Consider the following 24488-nt stretch of genomic DNA (forward strand, 5'->3'; position numbering starts at 1 on the left):
ATATTACAATTTTGTAAAGTTCACTACAGCATTTCCATGTTTTGCTATAAACTGTATTCCTTTGGCTATATCAGTTTTAATCATGTCAAAGAGATCATGTTTGTTTCTTACCAACTTTTATCAGTATGCTAAAATTTTGAAATCAGACATTTTTAGAAAAGCTATTGAAAGCAACTTCATGATAAATAGTACATGTATATACTCTTCGTGTGCAGTTTCCAAAATTTGGCAAGATGATTACAGACCACAGTCTGATATGGAGAAGAAAAGGGTACTGGGATGTAAATGAGGAGGAAGAACCAAAACCCAGTCCATGGTAATAAAAAGGCGCTAAAACTTAAGTAGGACAAAAAAAGAAATATTAATGAACCGTGAAGATATTAGTCACCCAAAGTGAATTTACAATCCAAAGTTTGACATGTCTTTTGTGTTGACAAGCGTCTGAAAAAGTGATGGGAAGAAACTAATAAAAAGATCGTGAGTGATCTGTGAATAGAATCCATGTGGCATGTGAATTAATTACTGTCCTTTTTTTTTTTGGCCACACTGTTGGGTTTTGGCTTACTGTATTATCACAGTAAATGCTGGCAGAGAACCACACTGCTAGCTCATTTCCAACATGTGGCCCAGGGTTACTGAAAGGAAAAAAAAAAAGTAGAAACTGTTATATTTTAAGACGGAGCTAAAGCTCTTGGGCCCAATTTATTTCAGAAGTCACTCTGAGAACACTGAGCTGTGTTTTGCTGGAACAGAATCAGGACCTTTTGCATTGATGTGACGGGGCAATGACGAACGTCAGGCTAAGAATGGGAATCTGTCTCCATGGGTTTCCTCCCACCCCACCTCATTTCCTCTCCCTTCCGTTCTCTCTTGGACATATTTTCACACACATATCATCCCAAGTTAACCTAAGGCACTTTGCTGGGGAGATGAAAGAACGAGGCAAGAAGGCACCCGGAGTTCTTATAGTCCCAAAAGGCAGTTTTGCCTGTATGTGACAAAAAAGCACCACGTTGAGAACTGTTTTCTAGTGGTTATTTACAAAAATAATACAAAAATTAGTAATAAGCTTTACAGGTAGCTGTTAAATTGATTAATCTGCATGATTTAAAAAGACAGTATTATCGTTACCATATGAGACCTATGCCAGAGACAATTTTAACTACTGTCTGTGGGAGAGAATGCTGCTTTCTCCTGGGCCATGTGGACACAGCTCCGGGCACCACGCATGCTGTCCACGATGGCGTTGCAGGCATTTCTCCATCGTAAAGGTGTGAACGCTGGGGCCAGCCCTTTGTGTCATCATCTGCATGTCCAATATCGTAGCTAAGTATTGACAGATGACAAGACTAAACAAATAGTGTTTGAACTACAATAATGAAAGAAGAGAAATGTTTTAATAATCCCCCCCAAAATTGTGGGTAACGTTTTCTTTGCAGAGTACATGAATGAGAGATTTCAAAGCAGTCTTTTGGGATCGCATTCCATAGCTCCTCTCTCTTTCCCTTTGTGACATTTGATCTTATCTGAACGTAGAAAGGTTAATGATTTTCGAAAACCTCAATCTCCCTTTCTGATACTACCTCCTGATCCTTCAAATATGTTTCTCATGTCACAAAAATACACCAGCTAACCTGCTTTCACATTTTATAACCCAACCAATGGTGTGACACCCTGAATAAAAAAGTTCTCTTGAAGGATTTTTTTTTAAAAAAAATTAAGTTAAGTCATTTAAACTTTATTTTAAAATGCCATTTTTAAAAACACCATTTTCCTTTATATCAGATTCACATTAATTTAAAAAATAAATCTCTTTAATAGGAATGCAGAGTGAGCTCAGCTTAAAGGTAAGTGGGGCAAAATATACTGGAAGCTATCAAGAGCCTCTCTGAGTGCTGATTGTAAAAAATTAAGTGCTTTCATGATGAGGCTTTCCCAATTCTCCCTGCTTTTCTTCTCCTGCTGTAAACAGCTCACGGAATGTCATGTGTCACTGTGAGTGTTAAGAGAAGAATCACTCTTACATTCTTACATTGTTTTGTGCAAGCGCACAGTTGTTTTGTTTTGGCAAAGGCCTCCTTGATTTAATGACTTCTGTCCACAAAAGAGAATGTGGCATTAAGTGACTATGCCTTCTTTTTAAGATGAGCTGTATTTATTACTGGAACGGAAGTTGTCATATCCGTGATCATTAGCTTTGAACTTCAAGCACGACTGCTTTTCCTCCAAGGACTGTTTTTCTTCAAATGACTGGCACCAGCAGCATAAGCACGACTGTACAAAGCAAAAGAACTCGTTACACGTTCACACCAGTGACACTGGGTTGACTCCTCCTATTTTCTGGGGTTCTGACTTTCTTGGCATGGTCAGGAGCTCTCAGCCCCTTTCTTTCTATGCTCTCTTATTCTTCCCTTTAACAATATATAATTACATAAGTCATATATGATAATTTTTTAAACCAGAAAATACAGAAAAAATGTCTATCAGGAAAACTCATCTTTTCATTAAATTTAAAGGGAAAAGCCACTTAGAGCTTGATACTTACTCTTGATTACTTGAAAAATTCTCATAATATCTGATAAATACATAACTCAAGACATTTTCCTACGCAAATGGAAATACTACACACATCCATACACGTGACTGTATATGTGTGTGCTTGTAGAAGTGTGTGTACAATATATCTTAATATAACTGTGCTGTATGTACTAGTCCATAGCCTGCTTTTTCTCACCTGATGGTGTCACAAACATCTTCCCATGTCAATGAACTTAGTATTGTATTGCCGGTTTGTGTTAGGCACATGTTATGCTCATGTGCCTTTTCAACATTATCACACAATAAACTTATAAAGTATACAAGTGTCTCAGTTTTGTTTGTCCAATTCCTTTTCTTGGATTTTTTAAAATCCAAAACTTTCTTCGTACTGTTTGCTTTCTGATAATCTATATGTCTAAGAGAGTGGGAGTTCCATTGTTTTCTGTGCTATAAAATGAGGGAGTTGATCTTGATGAATCTTCTTGCTCTGAGATCCACGAGTCTATGAGACTGACTTAGTTTTACAAGGAAGCCAAGTTCTTTCCAGGAATGAACTCCCAGGGACAAATGGGTCATGTCCATATCAGGGAAGGGGACTATTTCATTCATGTTAGATTGTTAAAGGAGTCAATGAATGGATTACAATGCAAGTGGCCAAATCAAGAATAATACACATATTCCATGTCAAGTAGCACATCTTTGCTATACAAACAAGGTGGAAAAGAGGAGGTAAAACCTCAATTAAATGTCTTCATTTGGCTTGCTATTCTCACGTCCAAATGAATACTATAACTAAATGAGTTAAAATCCAAACCATGCTGTGCAGTCCCAAACCTCCCCAAAATGGGAACAGTGCATTTAATTCATGTTTAGCTCTTATTTTATCAGATAATATCTGTCAGACATCACTATAAGTACTTTTTGCTAATTTTCTGAGCATTTCTAGGAGTACCACTGATTGGTTGAGGCAGTGGGGACTAGCTGAGGAGGATTTATAGGTGGAAATCAAATAGAGTGATTTATGAGCAGAACCCATATTTAAAAAAAAAAGTCATTCGTGATGTAATGCAAGGGAAAACTGTAAAACAATTTACTAAATCTCTTTAGATAGAAGTATGAATAGTTTGGGAAGGCTATATTTGATGCTAGGCCAAAAAGAGCTTTTTATTTTGAAATAATCCTACCTTAAAGCAGTTTTTGAATCTTTTGCTCACCAAATACAGAGCTATAGGATTAATGCAGGAATTCAGGGAAGCCATGTTGATGCCGATGTAGTCCAGTACCAACAAAAAGCTGCAAAACACACCCCAAATATGTCTGTGAATAATACGTTTCTTTACGCATGTATTCTTGGCAAACTCTGGAGTTTTTGTGAAGGAAAAAGTTATTCATATCCCTCATTTTTGGCTTTATCACTGGTCTTTGCTAAGGATGACCTCTCTCTCTCTGTCTCTCTCCCTCTGTCTCACTCTGCTAGCAAGCTCCTCCGCCCATGCCCAGTTCTCTCTTAAATAATAAAATCTCATTTGAAGTGTGGAGGCCAGCTGCTAAGAAGGCTTCGCAAAGTGTGCAAAGGAGAATCCGAGGTGGAATTTCCAATTGTGGCGCCCACTCATCACTTTGACAGCTCTGCCTCTCCATTTCCAGTGTTCTCACAAGTCCCCTTGATTCCTTCCCCTACAACATGGGTGAAGACCAAAAATGGGAACCTTAATTGCTCCCTAAAGACTAGCAAAATGGTACTCTCTCTGCTATGAAAGGGATCAATGGAAAAAAAACAAAACAAAACAAAACAAAAAACCCAAAAAGTTCTGAATGGCGTTTACCTACAAAAACTTTTTCTATTTTACGTTTCTTACCTCAAAAGCTCACATCTATTAGGATCATTCGGGTCATAAAGAGTGAGCTTCAAAATCCTGCTGAGATGAAGGGGAAGCCAGCATAGGGCAAAGACAAGGACGAGGCAGAAGACTGTTTTGGCCACTTCCCGTCTCTGAAATAAAACCAGAGCCAGAGACTAAATAGATGGTTCAGATAATCACCGCGGTCTCTCTTCCCAAACAGAACCTTTACTATTGTTTACAGAAAGTCAGTGGTATTTGTAAAAATCCTGAACACAGAGTTTTAAGTTGAATAGTTACTGTGAATTAGAACTAAATTGACCTCAGATTCATCTTTAAAGAGTAATGGCTCTTTCTAGATCCTTTTAGATTAGGTAGAATAGAATATCTCTAGATAGAGAATAGAAAAGATATTCTTTTGTGTATTCAAAAAATACCAGAAGCAAGAAAAAGGAAATACACTTTAGTATATAATAATTTTTATCGCCATAAAATTTTCTAATTCAAAAGCATCATTGTAATCGTGAGTCAGCACATATTTCTGTTCTTACCTGCTTTAAGTGGTCATTTAGAGCGATCTGCATGCCACTCTTCTTTCTCAACATTTCACAGGTCATCAGGGTATAAAAAAAAGCAGTGATGGCCAATGGCAAGCAGAAATAGAAACTAAACAGCCACCAATCTTTAGCTGTCTTGTAAAACTATGGCGAAAAAAAAAGAGAACTGCATGATTATCATTCCTCTGTAAAAAAAATCTTATATGCCAAGTGCTAAATAAAAAAACAAACAAACAACATACTCATCAAGGAATAATTATCTTCTAAAGTAGATCCATTTCATAGAGGCTGTATAGAATCTTTGAGGCCACGTCTACTGAACAAACAATTAAATACTTACACTAAATGAAACAAACTTTCCCTAAAGAGCATTTTAATTCTCTTAGGCAGTGTGCTGTAATTATGCACAAAAATTTAAGCAGTTGGGTAAAATTAAAAGTATGTGGTATTTCAAATATTTTTGCCTTCACATAAGCAAAATATCCATAATGTATTCATGTAAAATACCATATCTGAATATGCAAAGACGTCCTAATGTTTAAGAGAAGGTTTCACTTTTTAACAAGTCTGTTTTCTGGGAAAAAAATTGATGTGGAAAGATCTGTACAAATCATTTTGCTAAGAAATGTGTAAATCTAATTTATAATTGGAAAATCAAAGCTGCTTATGACTCATGCCTTTTATTCTATTTCTGCTCTTTTTGCTTTGTTTTTAAACTCTTGCTCCAAATATATCTGTGTTGGAGTAGAATTTATGTCATCTGTGCAGTATTTTTCCCTTTTAACTGATAAAGAAGTCAGCAATCTCATTCTCAATTTCACATTAATGTCTCACTTAATTCTTTTCATTACCATGATATATGCAATCCTTAAACTTGTATGTGGTCTTCTTATAGATAAAATAGAAAATAATCCTTGTGATTGTTGGGAAAGTGGGAAAGTAGCTAAATATTTATAAGGCAAGAACAGAAAGGAAAGGAAAAGGCAAAATTCACCTGCATGAAGGCTGTTTTCTGAGTAGGAAGAAGCAGGCAGGTTCGCAGGTAACGTCCTCTGTAGTCGAAGGTTATAATATCAAAAGCCACGGCTTCAGGGACAGCCAGAACCACAGAGACCACCCAAATTAAAACAATTTCTACTGCTGTCCATTTTGGAACCCCGATTCCTTTAATTCGACTCCAAGAGGCAACGGCTCGATATCTGAAGCACAAAACAGAATTATCTGTCAAGCTGGCAGAGCCTGTTTCATTGAATTACATAGTTTATTTTCTAAGTAGCAAAGCAATCACTTGTATCCTGAGCTCGTGTTCCGGATATAGCTGGCTTAAATATCCACTCTTACCTGTCAATACTTAGGGCACACAGACTCAACACAGTGATGCCCACGGAGGCCTTCTGTATGAAAGGCACCAGCTTACACATCTCAGCTCCAAAGGGCCAGTCCTCCGCAAGCAGCTGCATGAGAAGACATGAAGGTCCGTGAGGGAGATACTCACACAGTGCCCTCTGAACCGCATTACTTAGTGGACCGTAATTAGCATGCGGGAGTAAGATCAGCAATTCCAGCTCTTACTCCTTTACTCATGGACTACTCCTTTGAAAAGCACCAGTGTTCGATATATGGATCAGGACAGTGGTTGGGAATAACGAAAACGCAGCCAGTTCATGAGGATTTGTTATGCACACACAGTAGCTTAGGATCAGGATCTTGACCATGGGGCCAACCGGGGTCAGTCTTGTAAGTTCCCCTTAGAAGACGGACCCTGCCGCCCTGCAAACATCTCTTATACGGCCATGGAGTCTCACATGCTCAGGTCATGGCCAAACCAAAATAGAGACTATAAATGTTAAAAATAGACGATAAACGTCCCTCAGCTGGGGAGACTAGACCACTCCTACGGAGAACAGTGTGGGCATCTATACTCACTATTTACTGTAGTCAACTTGACTGCCCAGTAGCTCAGCAGTAATAGTTACTCACAGCTCCGTGAACGCCCCAGACACACTTCTGTCTTAGGGCTTTACTCTCGGTGTCTCCTTATTCTGAAAGGCTCTTTCCCCACAGATCTACTCGGCGAACTCCCCTGCCTTCTTCAGGTTTTGCTCAAGGCTAGTATTTTCAACATGACCTACGGTAGCCACATTGTTAGTATGGCAAAGTGTCCGGTACCCATCTCTCTTGCCCTACTCCACTTTTCTTTTTATCTACAGCACTTATCAACAATTATTGCATGGATTATAACATTTACTTTTTTGTTTTGTTTCCTTTTTGCACTCCAGCATCCCTACAGTATAAGACAGAATAAGGTCTGTGCATCTGCCTAATACACTTCCTGCCGGGTAGCAGATGCTTAATATTCAAGCCCCCCAAATTCAGAAGCATGAGCTCTACAAGCAGCAAAAGACAAGAGTTCTTGCTATTATACATATACTTCTGCAATCGTCTATTGTTAAACTCAGTTATTTTGTTTCCTAGTACAACTGGGTGTGCCTCACACTGGTTAATGAATCACTTTAGGTAAACATCTGGATTGAGTGTTCATGAGGTTTTGAAAATAAAGAAAAGTTTTTCAAATTGATGTTTTTAAAAAATGTTTTAAAGAATAATCTTCCCAAAGTGAAAATTATTTTGAAACACAATGGGTCTTTCCGTCCTTTCACTAGTGAGAGGGTTCTTTGTGGAGTGTGTCAAGTTGGGTGATTATTATACTATGGCACCAAAGGCTAAAATGAGTCTAGTATGAATACGCCTTGGAGCTCCAACATGAGACCCATTTCATTTCTAAATTAGAAATGAAAAGTTATACTGTCATGGAGGACAGATGTTGGCAAACTTACACAGATGTGCTTAATCTAGGGTCCTGGAAATCTATACAGCCAAGCAGGAAGGGAAGAGGGAGCCAGGTGTAGGAAGGTTAGTGGTGTCAGTCAGTAATAGAGAGTGGCGGGGTGTGGGGCAAATCACATCTAAAAGGAGAAGCTGCTAAAAAGCAAGATGCAATTTTTGCCAAGAAATAAAAAAAACCAAAAACCAAAACCAAACCAAAACAAAAAATTCCTCTTGATTTTAGTCAAAAAAGTTGGAGTTTATATAAAACCTCATAATTATAAAAGTTGTCAATTAACTCACGTTTTTAAAAAACACTGTCATAGGGGCACCTGGGTGGTTCAGTGGGTTAAAACCTCTGCCTTTGGATCGGGTCATGATCCCAGGGTCCTGGGATCGAGCCCCGCATTGGGCTCTCTGCTCAGCGGGGAGCCTGCTTCCCCCTCTTTCTCTGCCTGCCTCTCTGCCTACTTGTGATCTCTGTCTGTCAAATAAATAAATAAAATCTTTTAAAAAAATCACTGTCATATAACATTGTATTAACAAAAGTGTATCTGTGGTCCAAATAGTATCCGCTTGTGACTTCTGGATTAATCAATTAACTCAGAATTCTGCTCATTCATTCATTCATTCGTTCAATATGTGCCAGACCCCATTCTGAGTATAGGGTGCATATCAATGAACAAGGCAAACTTCCTACTCTCATACAGTTTATAATCTAATGAGGGAGGTAGATTAAAAGAAACACAAATATTTTATTATTTTTTTTAATTTTTTTTTAAAGATTTTGTTTATTTATTTGACAGAGAGAGATCACAAGCAGGCAGAGAGGCAGGCAGAGAGAGAGAGGAGGAAGCAGGCTCCCCACTGAGCAGAGAGCCCGATGCGGGGCTCGATCCCAGTACCCTGGGATCATGACCTGAGCCGAAGGCAGAGGCTTTAACCCACTGAGCCACCCAGGTGCCCCGAAACACAAATATTTTATATGGTGTCACACAGGTATTGTCCTATGAAGAGAGTATGGTGGGATTTGGAGTAATTTTTTGATAGGAGTCTCATCAAGGTCTTTCTGAAGAGGCAATGTGTGAGTAAGGGACAAGACTAAAATAAGACAGTAAGCCATGCAAAGAACATTCTGGACAGAGGAAAGAGCAAGTGCAAAGGTCCTGGGGTAAAAATGAGTAAATAAGCCTAGTGAGCTGAAAAGACAGGAAGAAGGCTATCAAGGCTATAATGGAGTGATCCAGGCCAAGTGTCTAGGAGATGAAATGGTAGAGAAAGGAGTTGGAATAATTTTTTGAAGAAATAGATTGCAAGTTTTTCAACAGGGAAATGGCACACTCTTATTTATGTTTTTAAAATGATCTCTGTAGCTGCTCAATGTGGAATAGTATGTCGGGTCAAGAAAGGAAGCTTTGATACGAGGTTGTGGTAAGCTGGAGCCTGTGGTGACCTGGGGCTGAACAGAATGGGTTGTAGATGAAAGGTAGAGCCAGCAGGACTTATTATGGGGTGGATATGTGGAGTCAGGAAACTTTAAGAGGTTTGCCATATGAATGATGGAGGCATTTACTGAAATGGGGGAAGACTCAGGCTACCTCAGGTCTGAACCAACTATGAACTCCAGATACTTTAAAAGAACTTGGAAACATAAGAATAAAAAGGTTCCAAGCAGTTCCAGGGACTCTATCAGACTAGTTTGCTATAAATTATCCAGACAATATTCTTTCTTTTTTTTTTTTTTTAAGATTTTCTAAAAATTTATTTATTTGTCAGAGAGAGATAGGGGCAGCAGCAGGCAGAGAAGGCAGAGGGAGAAGCAGACTCCCCGCTGAGCAGGGAGGCCGATGAGAGACTTGATTTCAGGACCCCGGGATCATGACCTGAGCCGAAGGCAGACGCTTAATCAACTGAGCGACTCAGGCATCCCTAGATGATATTCTTTCTACTAATTCTGGTTGTCCTTAGATAGATTGGGAAAAAGATAAAAAAATAAAACAAATCTGATGCTTCTATGGCACTTATAATGGGTTAGGCATTATTCTAAGCACTTTACACATATCATATCCCTGCAATCTGCAAAGAAATCCTATGAGATAGTACGACCGATGTGCATTTCATAGATAAGAAAACTGAGGCACTTTGAAGTTTATTACTATGCTATGTTGGTTGTCAGTATGTCCACAAACTCTTCACTACTCCTCCCATCAAAAGGTGAAGGCTCATTTACTTTCCCTTGGAGATGTGGGTTGGCTTTAATCACCTGCTTTTAGTGAACAGAATGTGGCAAAAGAGATGAAGTGTGACATCTGAGACTAGTTCACAAAAGGCCTGTGGCTTGCTCCTTGCCGTCTGGTGAATCACTCATTCTTGGGGAGACCAGCTGCCGTATCAGGAGGGCACTAAAGCCCCTTTATGGACAGACTGCCAAGGTGTGGAACTAGGGTCTCCCGAAAATGACTCACCAATGTGCCAGGTGTAGGGATGAGAGAATCCTCCAGCTTTAGGCCAATCTTCAGTAAACTGCAGCCCTTGGGAAGTATCTTGACTGCACTCTCACGAGAGAGGGACTCTGAGTCAGAACCATTCACTCTGGCTCCTGAATTCAAGACCCACACACAAAGTGTGAGATAATAAATGTCTATTGTTTCAAGCCACTAAGTTTTGCGGTTATTTGCTTTTCCTCATTAGACAAGTAATACAGCTGGCCTTGGTTTACTTGGTTTATTACTCACATAAGTAACAGATCCACATTAGAACCCACATGGTCTGATTCTAGAGTCTATACAGGGTTTCGCTGAAACTGACCACAGAAAAAAGATGGTTTAGAATCAAATCAATTTGAGTATTTGTAAACCCATAGCTGTGTGTCAGATAATGGTAAAATATCTAGATGCAGAAGCAAATTTCTCCTAATTACCTCGTTATTTTATTTATTTTAATTTTTAAAGATATTTTTATTTTTTGAATTTAAAAACAATGTTTTAAAGATTTTGTTTATTTATTTGACACACACACACACACACATACACACAGAGCATAAGCAGGGGGAGCAGCAAAGGGAGAGGGGGAAGCAGGCTCCCCACTGTGCAGGGAGCCCAACATGGGGATTTTGCCTGATCCCAGGATGCTGGGATCATGACCTGAGCCAAAGGCAGGTGCTTAACAGGCTAAGCCACCCAGGTGCCCTCACTTAGCTATTTTATTCATATAATATCTAAAACTTAGGAAATTTTCAAATATCCTATTTTCTTAAACTATATGCAAATATGCAAATATTAGTCTCCCATAGGTACAACCATCAAATGAATCAAGATGAATGAGTGTCCAGGCCACTGAAGGGAAAAAGTCTGGCCAATGGAAATGGGCTCTGCACTGAATCTAGGCCCTGTTTTGAGGTTACTGTTGTTTTTGGCTCAGCCTAGAAATTGGGTGATTGCTCTTCATACCACTGGGAGGCCTGCAGCCCAACCTCTGACCCAAGTCATCATAGGACACAGGGAAACACAAACTGAAAATTGTAACCATTCTCTTCAAGTTCAGCACAGAGATAGTCAGAAACCTAATCATAACTGAGGGACTACAATTTTCTAATCTACCCCTCCAAAAAGAAAGGAACTATAAACTAGGGAGTATTAACCTTCATCAGCTTTCAGCTTTTCGTCACTTTTTGTGGCTCCTGAGAGCCACAAAAGATGAGTGGCAAAGCGCCAGATGTCACTTCTATTATTTCGTCATGAGAAGGGTGACTTTGCAACCCCTGCCTCTCTCCCTCAGAAGGCCTTCTGGAGACACCCAGTCACAAAAACCAGGCCCACTACTGACGCTCATCTTAGTCTTAATGGCTTCCAATAAGTCTTGGACAATTTAGTGCTGGGAGCTTATTTAAAATGCAAAGACATCAACCTTTTGTTCAGAGGTAAACAAAACCCTGAATGAAGGTGAGAGAAAGCTACTTAAGTTTAAAAACAAAAATCACTCTCAACCAAGACGCCATCTTTACATTTGGTGAAAGAATGTTCTTAAAGGGGACACCTGGGTGGCTCAGTTGGTTAAGCCTCTGCTTCGGCTCAGGTCATGATCCCAGTGTCCTGAGATCGAGTCCCACATCGGGCTCCTTGCTCAGCAGGGAGCCTGCTTCTCTCTGCGCCTCTGCCTGGCACTCTCCCTGCTTGTGCATACTCTCTCTCTCTCTGACAAATAAATAAATAAATGAAATCTTAAAAAAAAAAAAAAAAGAATGTTCTTAGAGATTTTTATAACTGGAAATTAATTATTTCGCTAGTTTTTGACAAAAATCAACATCCAATACCTAATGTGAAGCCCAACAATATAGCTTTGCTCTTTGTAGGGGAAATTGGTTCCCTTTATTGCAAGAGGAAGCAATTCTAACTCTAAATCCAGCAATAACACACTCTTATTCCTTATGTTTAGTTTTTTCTTGAGACTTTACCCTGTTCAATGACAAAACCTAAGGGCAAGATCTCAATACTGAACACAAATCAAGCATGCAATCAAACAAGTCTCCTTATTTGCAAAGTCAATGTTAGCGTTCTGTATTGTTTCTAGGTCCCTGTGACATGAGTTAAATTTTTAGGTTCTGCTTAAAAGTAAATTTGAATACATATTACCTACTATTTAATAAATGTGAGCCAGTTAGAAAATACTCCTATTAACTGTTACTGGTTTTCACATTGTGATGGCCCATCCAACAAAGAGATTTTTTTACCGTTAGGTCCTAGAGCAAAGTGTTGTCCATTTGACAAATGAGAGTCCACGCTTGTGCTGATCCCTTTCCCCTATGGCTTATACAGCTCCTCTAGAACATTTCTTTTGTATGAATAAAAACAAATAAATGAATCAACACTAGATTGAAAAAAAACATGATCATACTGATTATAAGGTTTCTACTCAAAGATGACCATGACTTTATAACTTTATGTTGCAATAGCAGTTTAAGAAAGGAAAAAGTCCATGGCATCCAAATACATTATTTTTATATTATATTTAAAAGTTATTTTTATATTATGGAGTTTTTTTTCTTAATTTCTAAAAGAGCAAACAGCATGAACAGGAAATAAATACATTTTCTTTATAAGTATTATTAAGTGAGTCCTACAAAGTCTCCAACTGAGGGATTTACATTTTTCATTTCTCTTTTTAATTAAAAATTACATTCTTGAGAAATCAAATGGAAATAAAAACCCTGTTAATACATACCATTGTTAATGCCTGAAGGAATCAAGCCCCATAAAGTCAGGAAATTTGAAAGTTAACCGTCTCACACTAATAAATGTTCAATCGCCTCATTAACCATGTATATACTATTTTCTTATCTTCTCTCTCTCTCTCTCTCTCTTTTTTAATTAAGAGGATATACTGAGCTTTAACTGTTTATTTGTTTCAGATATTCTGTAACATTTATAATGTCCAGCATAGTGCCTGGCACACAGTGGCGACTCATTAAAAGCTTGTTGATTAGCAGTGAACGAGCACGTGGAAAGATGAAAAGAATGAATGTGATCGTAAGGCAGAAATCTTGTGATTAACATTTTTGTCATGAACTTTCAGTTCTCATATTTGAAACAAATTCTTTTTTTTTTTTTATTATTTATTTATTTGACAGACAGAGATCACAAGTAGGCAGAGAGGCAGGCAGAGAGAGAGGAGTAAGCAGGCTCCCTACTGAGCAGAGAGCCCGATGCGGGGCTCAATCCCAGGACCCTGGGATCATGACCTGAGCTGAAGGCAGAGGCTTTAACCCACTGAGCCACCCAGGCGCCCCTGAAACAAATTCTTTAGAGAACGGAGAGGGCTATGCATTTTTTTTTTTTTTTTTTTGTATCGTCCAATCCCTGTCCTTCCTTCCTCCTTCCAGATCAGGTATTCTTGACACATGAAGCCAGGGTCATTAAGGGATTGAGGATGACGGGTGGCTCTTCTTTTTTCAGAGTTCTGCCTTCCAAGCAGGCTAGAAAATGTGAAAAGCAAAAACTCCTTTCCGTCCTCTCTTCCTCAAAGCTGCCAGGGAAATGAATGACATAAAACAGAACCTACTATTTCTCACTGTCTCATGGGATCCTTCAAGGAGCATTAGTTGTAAATTTGACGGAGATGAGAGACTTAAGCGTGGAGATGCTGTAGGAGATGATTGTTTTAGAGGCTGGGTGAGCAGCATATGAGCAAACACCAGGGTTACTTGGCCAGATTGCTGTGATAAGCTGCGAACATTGCCTTCAAATGGCTGGATTACAGAAATGTTTTTAAAACAAGAGTCAAAAGAGGTAAAGAATGGAGCGGTTGTGTTTCACAACTTTGGGAAAGGGTATATTCTTCATTTTTTTCTCTGTTTTGTAGAGCTGGTAAGAGTTTTTCTGGATTTGAACTGGCTTTTTAAAGATAGAACAGCCTCATTCAAGGATTTCAATTTCTTTTTAAAGTAAGCTGATGGTCAAATACGTAGAAAATACTTTATTGACTTATAGTGTACCTGTGCCCTTAGGGACAAATATCAATTACAAATTCCATCCTGCACTCATTAAAATGTATATACACTTAAAAATTAAGTCATGTGGATTAGAAATATGTAGGTCAGAAATAATGCTGGCTTATCCCCCAGGGATGACACTTAAACAGACCACAATGTGAGCAGTGCCCCCTGGCATTGTGTAAGATGGAGGCTCTGTCTCTGGGAATTTTGCATGCCCACCAACAAAACAGGGTTTTCCCCATTCTGGAAACATTCCTATGGCTTGCCAAAATAGAATGATGAGTCCATGAAGATGAATTAAGTTTCTTGGAACAAAATCTCCAGGAGAAGCAAAGAGATAGAAAAAAAAATAAAAAAAATCTGAGGAGAAATTTAAGTTCACTTTAAATATATTTTCGTACTAGTGTTACAGTGAAATCTATTTCCAAGTCTGTGACAGATCAATATATAGACTGCTACTCTCCTCTTATCTGAACTTAACATATCCATAGTTTGTGCCTAAAAACTCAGACATATTACACATTCTGAATAATTCAACAAAGAGCATTAAGAAATGCTCTTTCTGGGGTGCCTTTGGCTCAGGTCATGATCCCAGGGTCCTGGGATCGAGTCCCACGTCGGGCTCTCTGCTCAGCGGGGAGCCTGCTTCCTCCTCTCTCTCTGCCTGCCTCTCTGCCTACTTGTGTTCTCTGTCTGTCAAATAAATAAATAAAAATCTTAAAAAAAAAAAAAAAGAAATGCTCTTTCCTAAACCTAGCTTATTAACAGATTCACTTACCTGAACTATATCTTCTAGGATCCCTAGGACACCTGAAGAAGCAAGAATTACAACTCAATGGTCTCGTGGCTTAGGAAGAGATTTGCAAACTTTGTGAAGTTTGCGAAGTTTGCACAAACTTTATTAAATCATTTCATGTCTTAAACTGAATTCTATCCAGACACTATCTTAGGGAACACTGGTAAGATACGATGAGAAGACTTGATTACTATGGAATCTAAAAGCTCTTTAAAATAATTTGGAAATACTGAGTGTGGCGGGAGGGAGAAGATTTGTACAATGCAAACATCCAGAGAATAGTTTTCCTCCTTTCTGGAACCTACAATGGAGTTAACGAGGAAAGAAGTAGAGAGAGGACACAAGTCAGGAGGCCTGGGTATGGCCGAGAGTCTTAGGGTCAGAGAAGGGGCAAGAAATGCGTCGGTCCACTTTGCTAATACATTTCTGACTCAAGCATGACCCTCCTTCTCTCTTACCACCACACTTTGGCTGTTTTTTGTTTTTTTTTTTTTCATTTACATTTTCACCAGAGGGTCTATGGGAGAAGAGAAATAATCAATCCCTAAAATAAAAGCACTGGGAAGAACAGAAGTCTAAGAAGAAGTCTAAGAAGAGAAGACCTTGTTGGCTAAGGTCTATCCAATATCCAATATACCACACTCAGCTGTTTCCCAAACATAACCAACCCCGTCTTAACTCTGCGAAGTCCTGAAAGAGAATGTTTCACATCATAAATTACATCTTGAATCTTATTTCAACTTGGGCTTTATCTGTCAACACCCTTTAAAGCACTTAATCACTTATTAGCATTTGGCATGTTTCTCTAAAAATAATCAACTATAGCATATTAGCCACATGGAGATAACCTTATATGGTTTTTCTTTGAGAAATGAAGAACGTGGCTCCCTGGCCTTGAAACGACAGTGTCTTGGCTCTGTCATCCTCTTGTATAGCTATGGAAATATCTTCAATCTTGACCGACTCCTTTAAAGTGAGCAAAGAAAAGATGTAAAGCCTTTGATAGATAAGCCTTCCCATACTGAAAGGAACATTGCCCTGATATTTTAAGAGGCTTGGATTTATGGAATGACCAAGTGGCAGATCAAAGGCAAATGCAAGAAGTACCATAGGGTTAACCTAGGGAACTTTCATCGCCCAAGGCCGAGAGTTTGCCAATCATTTTGTTACAGGAGTCCACGTATGGAACAATGAATTGGGAATATGAAATCTCAAGTTTCTGGGTTATTTGAATTATGCTATTGACCTATTATTTAATTATGACTAATATCCTCATATAAGATGAGGAGCAAATATCCTCCTTTTTCCATCTAAGCAGTTATAAAAAATATGATTAGAAAAGTCCACTGTCCTGGGGCACCTGGGGAACTCAGTCCGTTAAGCCTCTACCTTCAGCTCAGGTCATAATCTCAGGGTCCTGGGATCAAGCCCCGCATCAGACCTCCTGCTCAGCGGGGAGCCTGCTCAACAACCACCGCTGCCCCCCCCCCCCGGCCGCCCCGCTCTGCCTTCTTACTTGTGATCTCTCTCCCCGCGTCAGATGAATAAATAAAATCTTTAAAAAAAAAAAAAAGAAAGAAAAGTCCACTGTCCTTACATTTATGTATAACATCTTTTGTCAAGAAGCATCTGTCATGGGGCGCCTGGGTGGCTCAGTGGGTTAAAGCTTCTGTGTTTGGCTCAGGTCATGATCCCGGGGTCCTGGGATCAAGCCTCGCATTGGGCTCTCTGCTCAGCAGGAAGCCTGCTTCCCCCTCTCTGTCTCTGTCTGCCTCTTTGCCTACTTGTGATCTCTGCCTGTCAAGTAAATAAATTAAAAAAAAAAAAAGCATCTGTCATGTATTGACTGTTGACGGCACTAAGCTAGGTGGATGTTGAGGTGTTAGTTTTATTTGTTAGTTGATTCTAGGTCATTCAGAGCTAATAGTCTAACTCTTTATTAGTACTTTTAGAAAGCTAATTCTTTAAATGTGTTGAATTGGTGCTCCTTAACATTTTTTCCACATCAAGTAAATGAATCTCAAGGTATCTAGGTTCTATTTGGGTTCAAGAACTTCTACTAGAACATCTCTAAATTCTACAAAAATTTCAGTAAAATATCTCAGTAACTTAATTGGTATTACTATCTTAGAGGAAATCAGACTCCCCTATCCAGTGATACTTTTACTTCGTGTATTGTTCTATGCGCATAAATCCCCATTTACTGACCAGAAAATTAAAATTTCAAAAGTTAGATTTTATGGTGTTCAATCGACTTTGACTTCTAACTATGAAACTAGTAATCACATACACAAACTTGTTAAGTACTAGAAGTGGTGTAGGACTAGAAGTGAGAAAGGTAAGCTTTTTCAGAAAGATAAGTGTCACAAGCAGGAAATGTCTGATTACCTGACAAGGTCACTTCACTCAAAACTCATTTGTGCATTCAGTGAAGCAATTCCACCTTTTTACATGCCAGCATTTAAATGTGAGGTGTACCCTACTTTAACTAGTTAAACATTAAAGATCAGCAATTTTGCCTCTCAGAGGTATGAAGGCAGGTTTTTTGCCTCTAATAGAGCTTATAAAATCTTTTTTTTTTTTTTTTAAAGATTTTTATGTATTTGACAGAGAGAAAAACAGTGAGAGAAGGAACACAAGCAGGGGGAGTGGGAGAGAGAGAAGCAGGCTTGCCGCTGAGCAGGGAGCCCGATGTGGGGCTTGATCCCAGTACCCTGGGATCGTGACCAGAGCCAAGGGCAGGTGCTTAACAACAGAGCCACCCAGGTGCCCCGCCTATAAAATCTTAATAGCAAAGCCATCCAATGGCTCTCCACCATCACTGGACACAATTAAATGTGGATCTTTATCAAACAAATGTTCCTATCGGTTACTGTCTTTACAGTTCACAAGCCAATTTGTTTGCAAATGCAGTTTGCTTACACATAAAGGAAGTTCTATTTGAGAATTAACTGTATTAACTTAGTTATCAATGCCAATATAACACAGAGTGAAAGTGTTACGTAAAATCCAGAGATAAGTTAAAAACTCATTATTTGCTCAAGAATTTTTAATTGCTTGAGAAGTTAAAAAAAGTTAAATAAATTTTAGCTTCAACTTGCCACCAAGCTTTGTTAAATATCACTGCTAAATCAAACCAAGCCAAACCAATCAACTAACCAACCACAACATAAAACCTTCAGAGCATCCGGAAGTACGCCCAGCTCTTTTGCTTTTTGCACAGCTTTGGCAACTTTGACATCAGTGCTACTACAACTTGTAGTTAGTTAGGTTCTCATCAGTAACAGACATTTAGGTGACCGCATTCATTGCAGTCTACACGGGAAGGGCACAATTTGTGAAAAGAAGAGATCCATCCTCACATCAGATATTTACAAATCCTGGCTTTTGGTTCAGATATAGATATAGACCATGTACATGCTGGCATGACGATCCATGTATATATTAGAGATAGACATTAATACATGTATATCTGTATGGAGATGTTACTTAAAATAGTGATTCAGACTAAGAGGACTATCATGCCTCTGGGGCACAATGTAGAGATAGCTATCGAAATCACAAATGCATATATCCTTTGATTCAGGAGTTCTAGTTTAGAAATTTACCCTTCAGATATGGTCACACATGTATGCAAAACCATTTGTATAAATATATTATTTGTAGTTATGTTTATAATGGCAAAAGCTGGAAAAAACCCCCCCAAATTTACATTCTTATTCATGCACACACACACGTAACATTTATTCTTTGCTAACTAGTGTCAGGCACTGTGCCAAATGATATTCACCTATCCATTTATATATGTACTTATGTGTTCACATATATACATATAGAAATAGACATAGAGACCTTTGAATATCCTCTTTGGATGACTGCAGTTTTCATTTTCACCTGGATAGCCTGATATAATGTCGCATGTTAGAGCCCAACATATACTGCTGAGAAGGGTAAGCCAGGCTCTTCTTTTCAGCATATTTAGGTAAATATGTGAGGCACTTCAATAGCTTCTCTCTGCTGGGTGTCCTCCAACACCTCTCTGGCCTTCGTCAGAGGATTTCCTCTCTGACACAAGAGACCTGATAAGAAGACTGACTCTACCTGGAAGTTTCCAGAGACCCAGTCCCTTGAAGGAGTCAAGGAAGAAGAGATCTATAGCCTAAGGTTTGTCAGCATCTCACAGAAGCCCCTCCCTGTGAAGTTGTCTCTCATTCTACAGCAGTAGCAATGACTATGATAGTTTGGGGTTTGCCAACTTTTTTGAACACTGGATTTACTAAACCCTAGATTAATGTAATAGATTCACATTGACATTTATGGTCCCTTGGGTGTGCCAACAGATGGGTTGGGTGGGTTCTATGAACCCCCCAGATTTTGTGAATGTTGGTTGTGTGTGTGTGTGTGTGTGTGTGTGTGTGTGTGTGTGTATGAATAAGAATGAAAATTTGTTTATGTTTTATATATAGATATATAAAATTAATATGCCATATTAATTATAATATATATTTTATATAATATATACAGTGAACTGAATTCTGAAAGAGAATTGTAATACCCCACAAAAACAAAATTAGAACTCACTGATTTCACTTAAGTTACTTTGTGCTAAGTATCATACCTTAGCATGCTGAAATTCTGAACGCATTTTTAAAAACTTACTTAAATGTTTTCACAGTTATTTAGGGGAATAAATAGCTTTTAACTAGTCTGAATTGGGTGTTTTGGTAAATAAAGCCTCCAGAATAACAAACAATGATATTATTCATATTATATACTAAAGAACATTTTTTAAAAAAGATTTTATTTATTTATTTGACAGAGAGAGATCACAAGCAGGCAAAGAGGCAGGCAGAGAGAGAGGAGGAAGCAGGCTCCCTGCTGAGCAAAGAGCCCGATGCGGGGCTTGATTCCAGGACTCTGAGATCATGACCTGAGCCGAAGGCAGTGGCTTAACCCACTGAGGCACCCAGGCGCCCCACTAAAGAACATTTGAAGAGGATTTCCGGAGATAGAAATCCTCAAATGGGGGGTGTGGCACCTGGGTAGATCAGTTGCTTAGGCATCTGCCTTCAGCTCAGGTGATGATCCCTGGGTCCTGGGATAGAGTCCTGCATTGGGCTTTCTGCCCAGTTGGAGTCTGCTTCTCTCTGCTTCTCCACTCCTCTACCACTGCCCCTCTCCCCACTAGTGCTCTCTCTCAAATAAATAAATAAAATCTTAAAAAAAGAGAAATCTTCAAATGACTCAGCTGAGAACTGAAAACATATGCCAAGTGTCCTATTGTGTGTGTTAGTGTATCATATAATCCCACCAGTGTACTCAAATGAGGTTCTAGCAATACTCCATGCGGGAGAAGGGCATGCTGGGTCTGAGCTCACTCAGTGCAGAGGGTCAGGGAAGACCACAGTTTCTAGGACCAGATGGATGCATTTGAGCTCTAGTTTCATCACTATCCAGTGGTGTGACACTGGGCAAGTTACTTCTTCACCTCTCCAACATGTAGTTTTCCCATAAAACAGGGATGACAACAATATATCCTCCAGAGGGTTTCTTGCAGTGATTTCATGAAATAAACCAAGAACCTGTGCATAATAGTTGGTATTATTATTATTATATTATGCTTCAAGTGACACATATTTATGAACACCATAAAAATAAACCAAAGTTTCCCACATAGGATTCCATGTTGGCAAACATGGCGATGGGACCTTGTTCTTTGTGAACGGATTTGTTTATGACCAACATAAATGACTAGATGGCCAGATTTGTAATGACTCATTGGTCTGTTTACTTCAGAAGTAAAAACACAGCTTTAACGGACTGAATGGTCTCAGGCAAAATGATGTAATTTCCTAGGGAAATCATAAAGAAAATTGAAATGAAAGTAAAAGCTGTGTGCCCCCTTGGGAGTCAGATATCCTCTGGTTGATCGAGCATAATCATTTGACCAGACAGACAAAGTAAGATGGTCCTGGAAGACCTTATTTCATCCGGCCTAGAAGCAACCCATCTAGAAGAAAATGTCCTCAACCCCATCTTCCACACAGCACTTGAGCTGCTGGCTGACTTAGAAAGGTCTCTGACTCAGAGACTGAGCTGGACATGTGGGGTTTTCTGAGACCTCCCCAGAGGGACCCTTCACAAAATTCTCTGCAAGCCTAGCAAACCCAGACTGTTATCTCCCTTTTCAAAAGGCTCTCATTTAACACTTATTATTTCTCAACACCTTGTACTCTACAGTTTCTCAAGTTAATTTTGGTGAATTGAATTGGAATCCTTTGCCAAATTGGAATGCTAAGACTTGGCCTATGGGACTCCCAAACCAAGTAAATGTGTCACCTCTGGCTCTAATAGAACTGTCACTGCATTTGAGGGAACCATTTCAGATGGTGCTTCTCCCAGGAAACACTCAGACTTCAGAAGAACAAGTTGCCATGCAAGATTTTAGGATTTCTTCTATTTATTCCCCCCACATTTGTGGGAGTGTTTCCTTCTAGAGCCTGGATCTTAATCTGAATCCTATTTCTAAACTTCAGAAATTGCTAAAATTCTCTTAAAGAATGGCTATTTGGATTAGGACTGAAAGGCATGGCTTATGGCTTATGGCTGAACAAAGATCGAACTTCCCTCCCCATGGTTTTCTAGCCCTCCATGCCATATTTTTCCCTTGTACTGAGCCCTCGACTACCTTCAGGAAAATTCCCAAAGCGCCTTCCCATTCCTTTACTTTGGTTCTGTTCTTCTTTATGGCTTTCTATTGCTGATCATGATGGGTAAGGAGAGTTTTACATACTTGCACGGGTCTTTAGAATCTTCCGGATCTTTCACTTAGGCTATTCTTCTTAGCACCACAAAACGCCAGTAAGTGGGCTCTAACAGCCTCTTTGTAGGTTCGAGGGAATTGAGGCCCAGAGACGTTGGGATGTGTCTAGAGTTCCAAAGCAACCTGGAGTCAAATAATGTGGGGGTGTATGTCCTGTTCTAGCTCTCCCTGCCTGTTTCCTCTGATGCCCATAGTAATCACAGTAATGTTAGCTACTGAAAGCCTTAAAGACTTCGCATGGAAAGCACCCCCCCGCCGCCTTTGGTTTGTTCACAAGGTAATTGCGGGGGTGGGGTGGAGGTACAACTTGTACTCTGGACCTGATAGATTTGGGTCTGTTTCCCACCTCCATCTCTTACTAACTATGAGACCTTGAGCACCTTATCAGTCATCTGTAAAAATGGAGAAATACCTACTTGTGGATTGTCAAAAGTCCATTTCAGTGCTCGGCCCCCTGTAGACACGTGATAAAGAGTCGGTACAATACAGTCATTCACAGCAGGTGAACTGTGTTAGTGTACTCACTAGTTTGGGTCTTTTCTAACTCATTTGTTTCCCCAAAACCCATTCCAGCCCCTCTACTTTCAGGGCCCTCTACAAAAGTGCTTCCCAAGGTTAATGTGCATATGAACCACCTAGGTAACTTAAGACACAGATTCTGCTTTTCTAATTCTGGCCTGCACTTGCAGTTCTAACAGGCTCTCTGGTGATATCAGTCCTGCCAATCCATGGACCATACCTTTGCAGAGAGAATGGACCCAGTGAGCTGTGCTTAGGGACTACATACTTCAGGACCAGTGGTTCTCAAGCTTCACAGTTCATCACATCACACGAAGGGCTTGTTAAAATACAGACTATTGCACTCCATCCTAGAGTTTCTGAATCAGCAGGCTGGAGGTGCGGCCCTAAAATGTCATTTCTAACAAGTTCCCAAGTGATGCTGATCTTGCTGGGTTGGGGACTACACTTGATCTAAGCTTAGGCTAAGTTTACTGAAGACCAGTAGGGAATTTATTTCCAGGGATACTAACTTTAGGAGGCGATGGATCTTCTTGAGTAAGCGTCCGCAAAGGCTGTCCCATCTCCCTCCTCCTAACTAGGCATCCTCCCAGAGATATTAACCCTTTACCTTGTAGACAGTGATGGGGATGTCAATGATGATGTGCAGCAGGTCTCCCAGAGCCAAGCTGGCTATTAAGATATTAGGGCCGTTTCGCATGCACTTGTTCTTGTAAATGATTCTCAGCAGTGTGGAGTTTCCGATGATGCCTAGCACAAACACTAGACAGGACACCACCGTGTTGATATACTTGAAAGTCTCCTTGATCTCGAAGGATTTTTCGCAGGGGGGAGGGGAGAAGGCGCGTGGAGGGGCTCCAGGTGTTCTCCCTGCTTTAGGCATCTGCGGAGGTGCAGAGGACCACTGCGCGCTGGAGTTGGAACCCCTCGGCCAGGAAACCTCAGTGCGGGGCGTCGTTATCTCTCCGTGCCCCAGAAGTGGCAGAGTAGCCCCAGCCGGCGGGAATCCCGGCTCTTCTCCCTGGACCCCCGCCACGCCGCAGGCGAGGATCAACGCCACCAGGGCGCGTCTGCCCCAACTTAGCAGAAGCTGCATGTTGCTGCCTGCTCCAGTGGGCGTCCGGTGGCTGCTCTGCAGCTTTGAGTCTAGAAGAGGGAGTCTTGAGCAAGGGAAGAAAGACAGGACGCTTTGGTCAGCTACCTCAGCCACGCCCCTGCTCCGCTCCCGCAGAGCGCAGCCGCGCGGCCACTACCCGCGCGCAAATGTAACTCAAGTTTGCGCGCGGGTGCTGAGCTGGTGGCGTGACCCTCCTGTGCCCGTCGATTGTCCTTCCCGGTCCAGTTATCCCTGTGTTTTTTTTTTTTCCCCCTCCCTGGCGTTCCCCCGAGGGATAAGTGACTCGTAGGGGGCGAGGCGCGGGGCCTTCTGGAAGGGGTGTGCCAGGGCGAGAAGGATGGGTGTCCGAGGCAGAGCTCTGAGCTCCCTGGTGTGCCCCGAGGAAGCACGTACGTTCTGGCTAAAGACGCGTGGGAACTGGGGAATCAAGGCACGTAGAGGCCAAGCGCATACGCCAATCTGCATTTTGCTCCCCAGGGAACGCGGATACCGGGTCTGAACCACAAGACTCCTCCTGGCGAGTGAAAGCCGCTACTTCCCAGCTGCCTGCGCCCGGAATGCCCCCGCGCCTCCCGGAGTGCACCGACTGACTCAGACACTTCACTCGTCCGGCTTGGGGGGAGTATCAGCATTAACTCGCAAGCGTCTGTCCCCTCAGAGTGACTTTTGACTCTCATGTGCTCTCCTCTTCCAACCTCCTTTACTCCAACAATACAACTAATTGTATTCTATACATCTTTTTAAAAAATTAGATTAAAATATATATATATATATATATATATATATATATATATATATCCCCAACTACTAACCCAAGCTGAAGCCCCGGGATAAGGTTCAATCACCGATTTAATTCCCCACCAAGCCAGAGTGTTTACCTCTCGAATCGGGAGCACCAGGCGCAGAGGGACCAGCGGTGACCTCCTTCCCGAGAAGCTCTGCTCGCAGCTCGCCTGCAGCCCGCTCCGGGGGCGAGCACGC

General features: G+C 40.5%; 1 protein-coding gene across 1 annotated transcript; it reads right to left on the reverse strand.

Moving 5' to 3' along the window:
• Nucleotides 1–1692: 1692 nt before the first annotated feature.
• LOC111146994 (endothelin receptor type B) lies at nt 1693–24488 on the reverse strand. Its single transcript, XM_022502818.1, has 8 exons — nt 24386–24488; nt 23001–23536; nt 6278–6390; nt 5931–6135; nt 4931–5080; nt 4398–4531; nt 3723–3831; nt 1693–2274 (listed from the first exon to the last, which is right to left on the reverse strand). The coding sequence occupies exons 2-8, from the start codon at nt 23484–23486 to the stop codon at nt 2140–2142; spliced, it is 1332 nt and encodes a 443-aa protein (XP_022358526.1). The 5' UTR covers nt 23487–23536; nt 24386–24488; the 3' UTR covers nt 1693–2139.

The sequence above is a fragment of the Enhydra lutris genome, unplaced genomic scaffold (genome assembly GCF_002288905.1).
Source record: "Enhydra lutris kenyoni isolate GAN:26980312 unplaced genomic scaffold, ASM228890v2 scaffoldscaffold15, whole genome shotgun sequence".
Taxonomy (NCBI): Eukaryota; Metazoa; Chordata; class Mammalia; order Carnivora; family Mustelidae; genus Enhydra; species Enhydra lutris.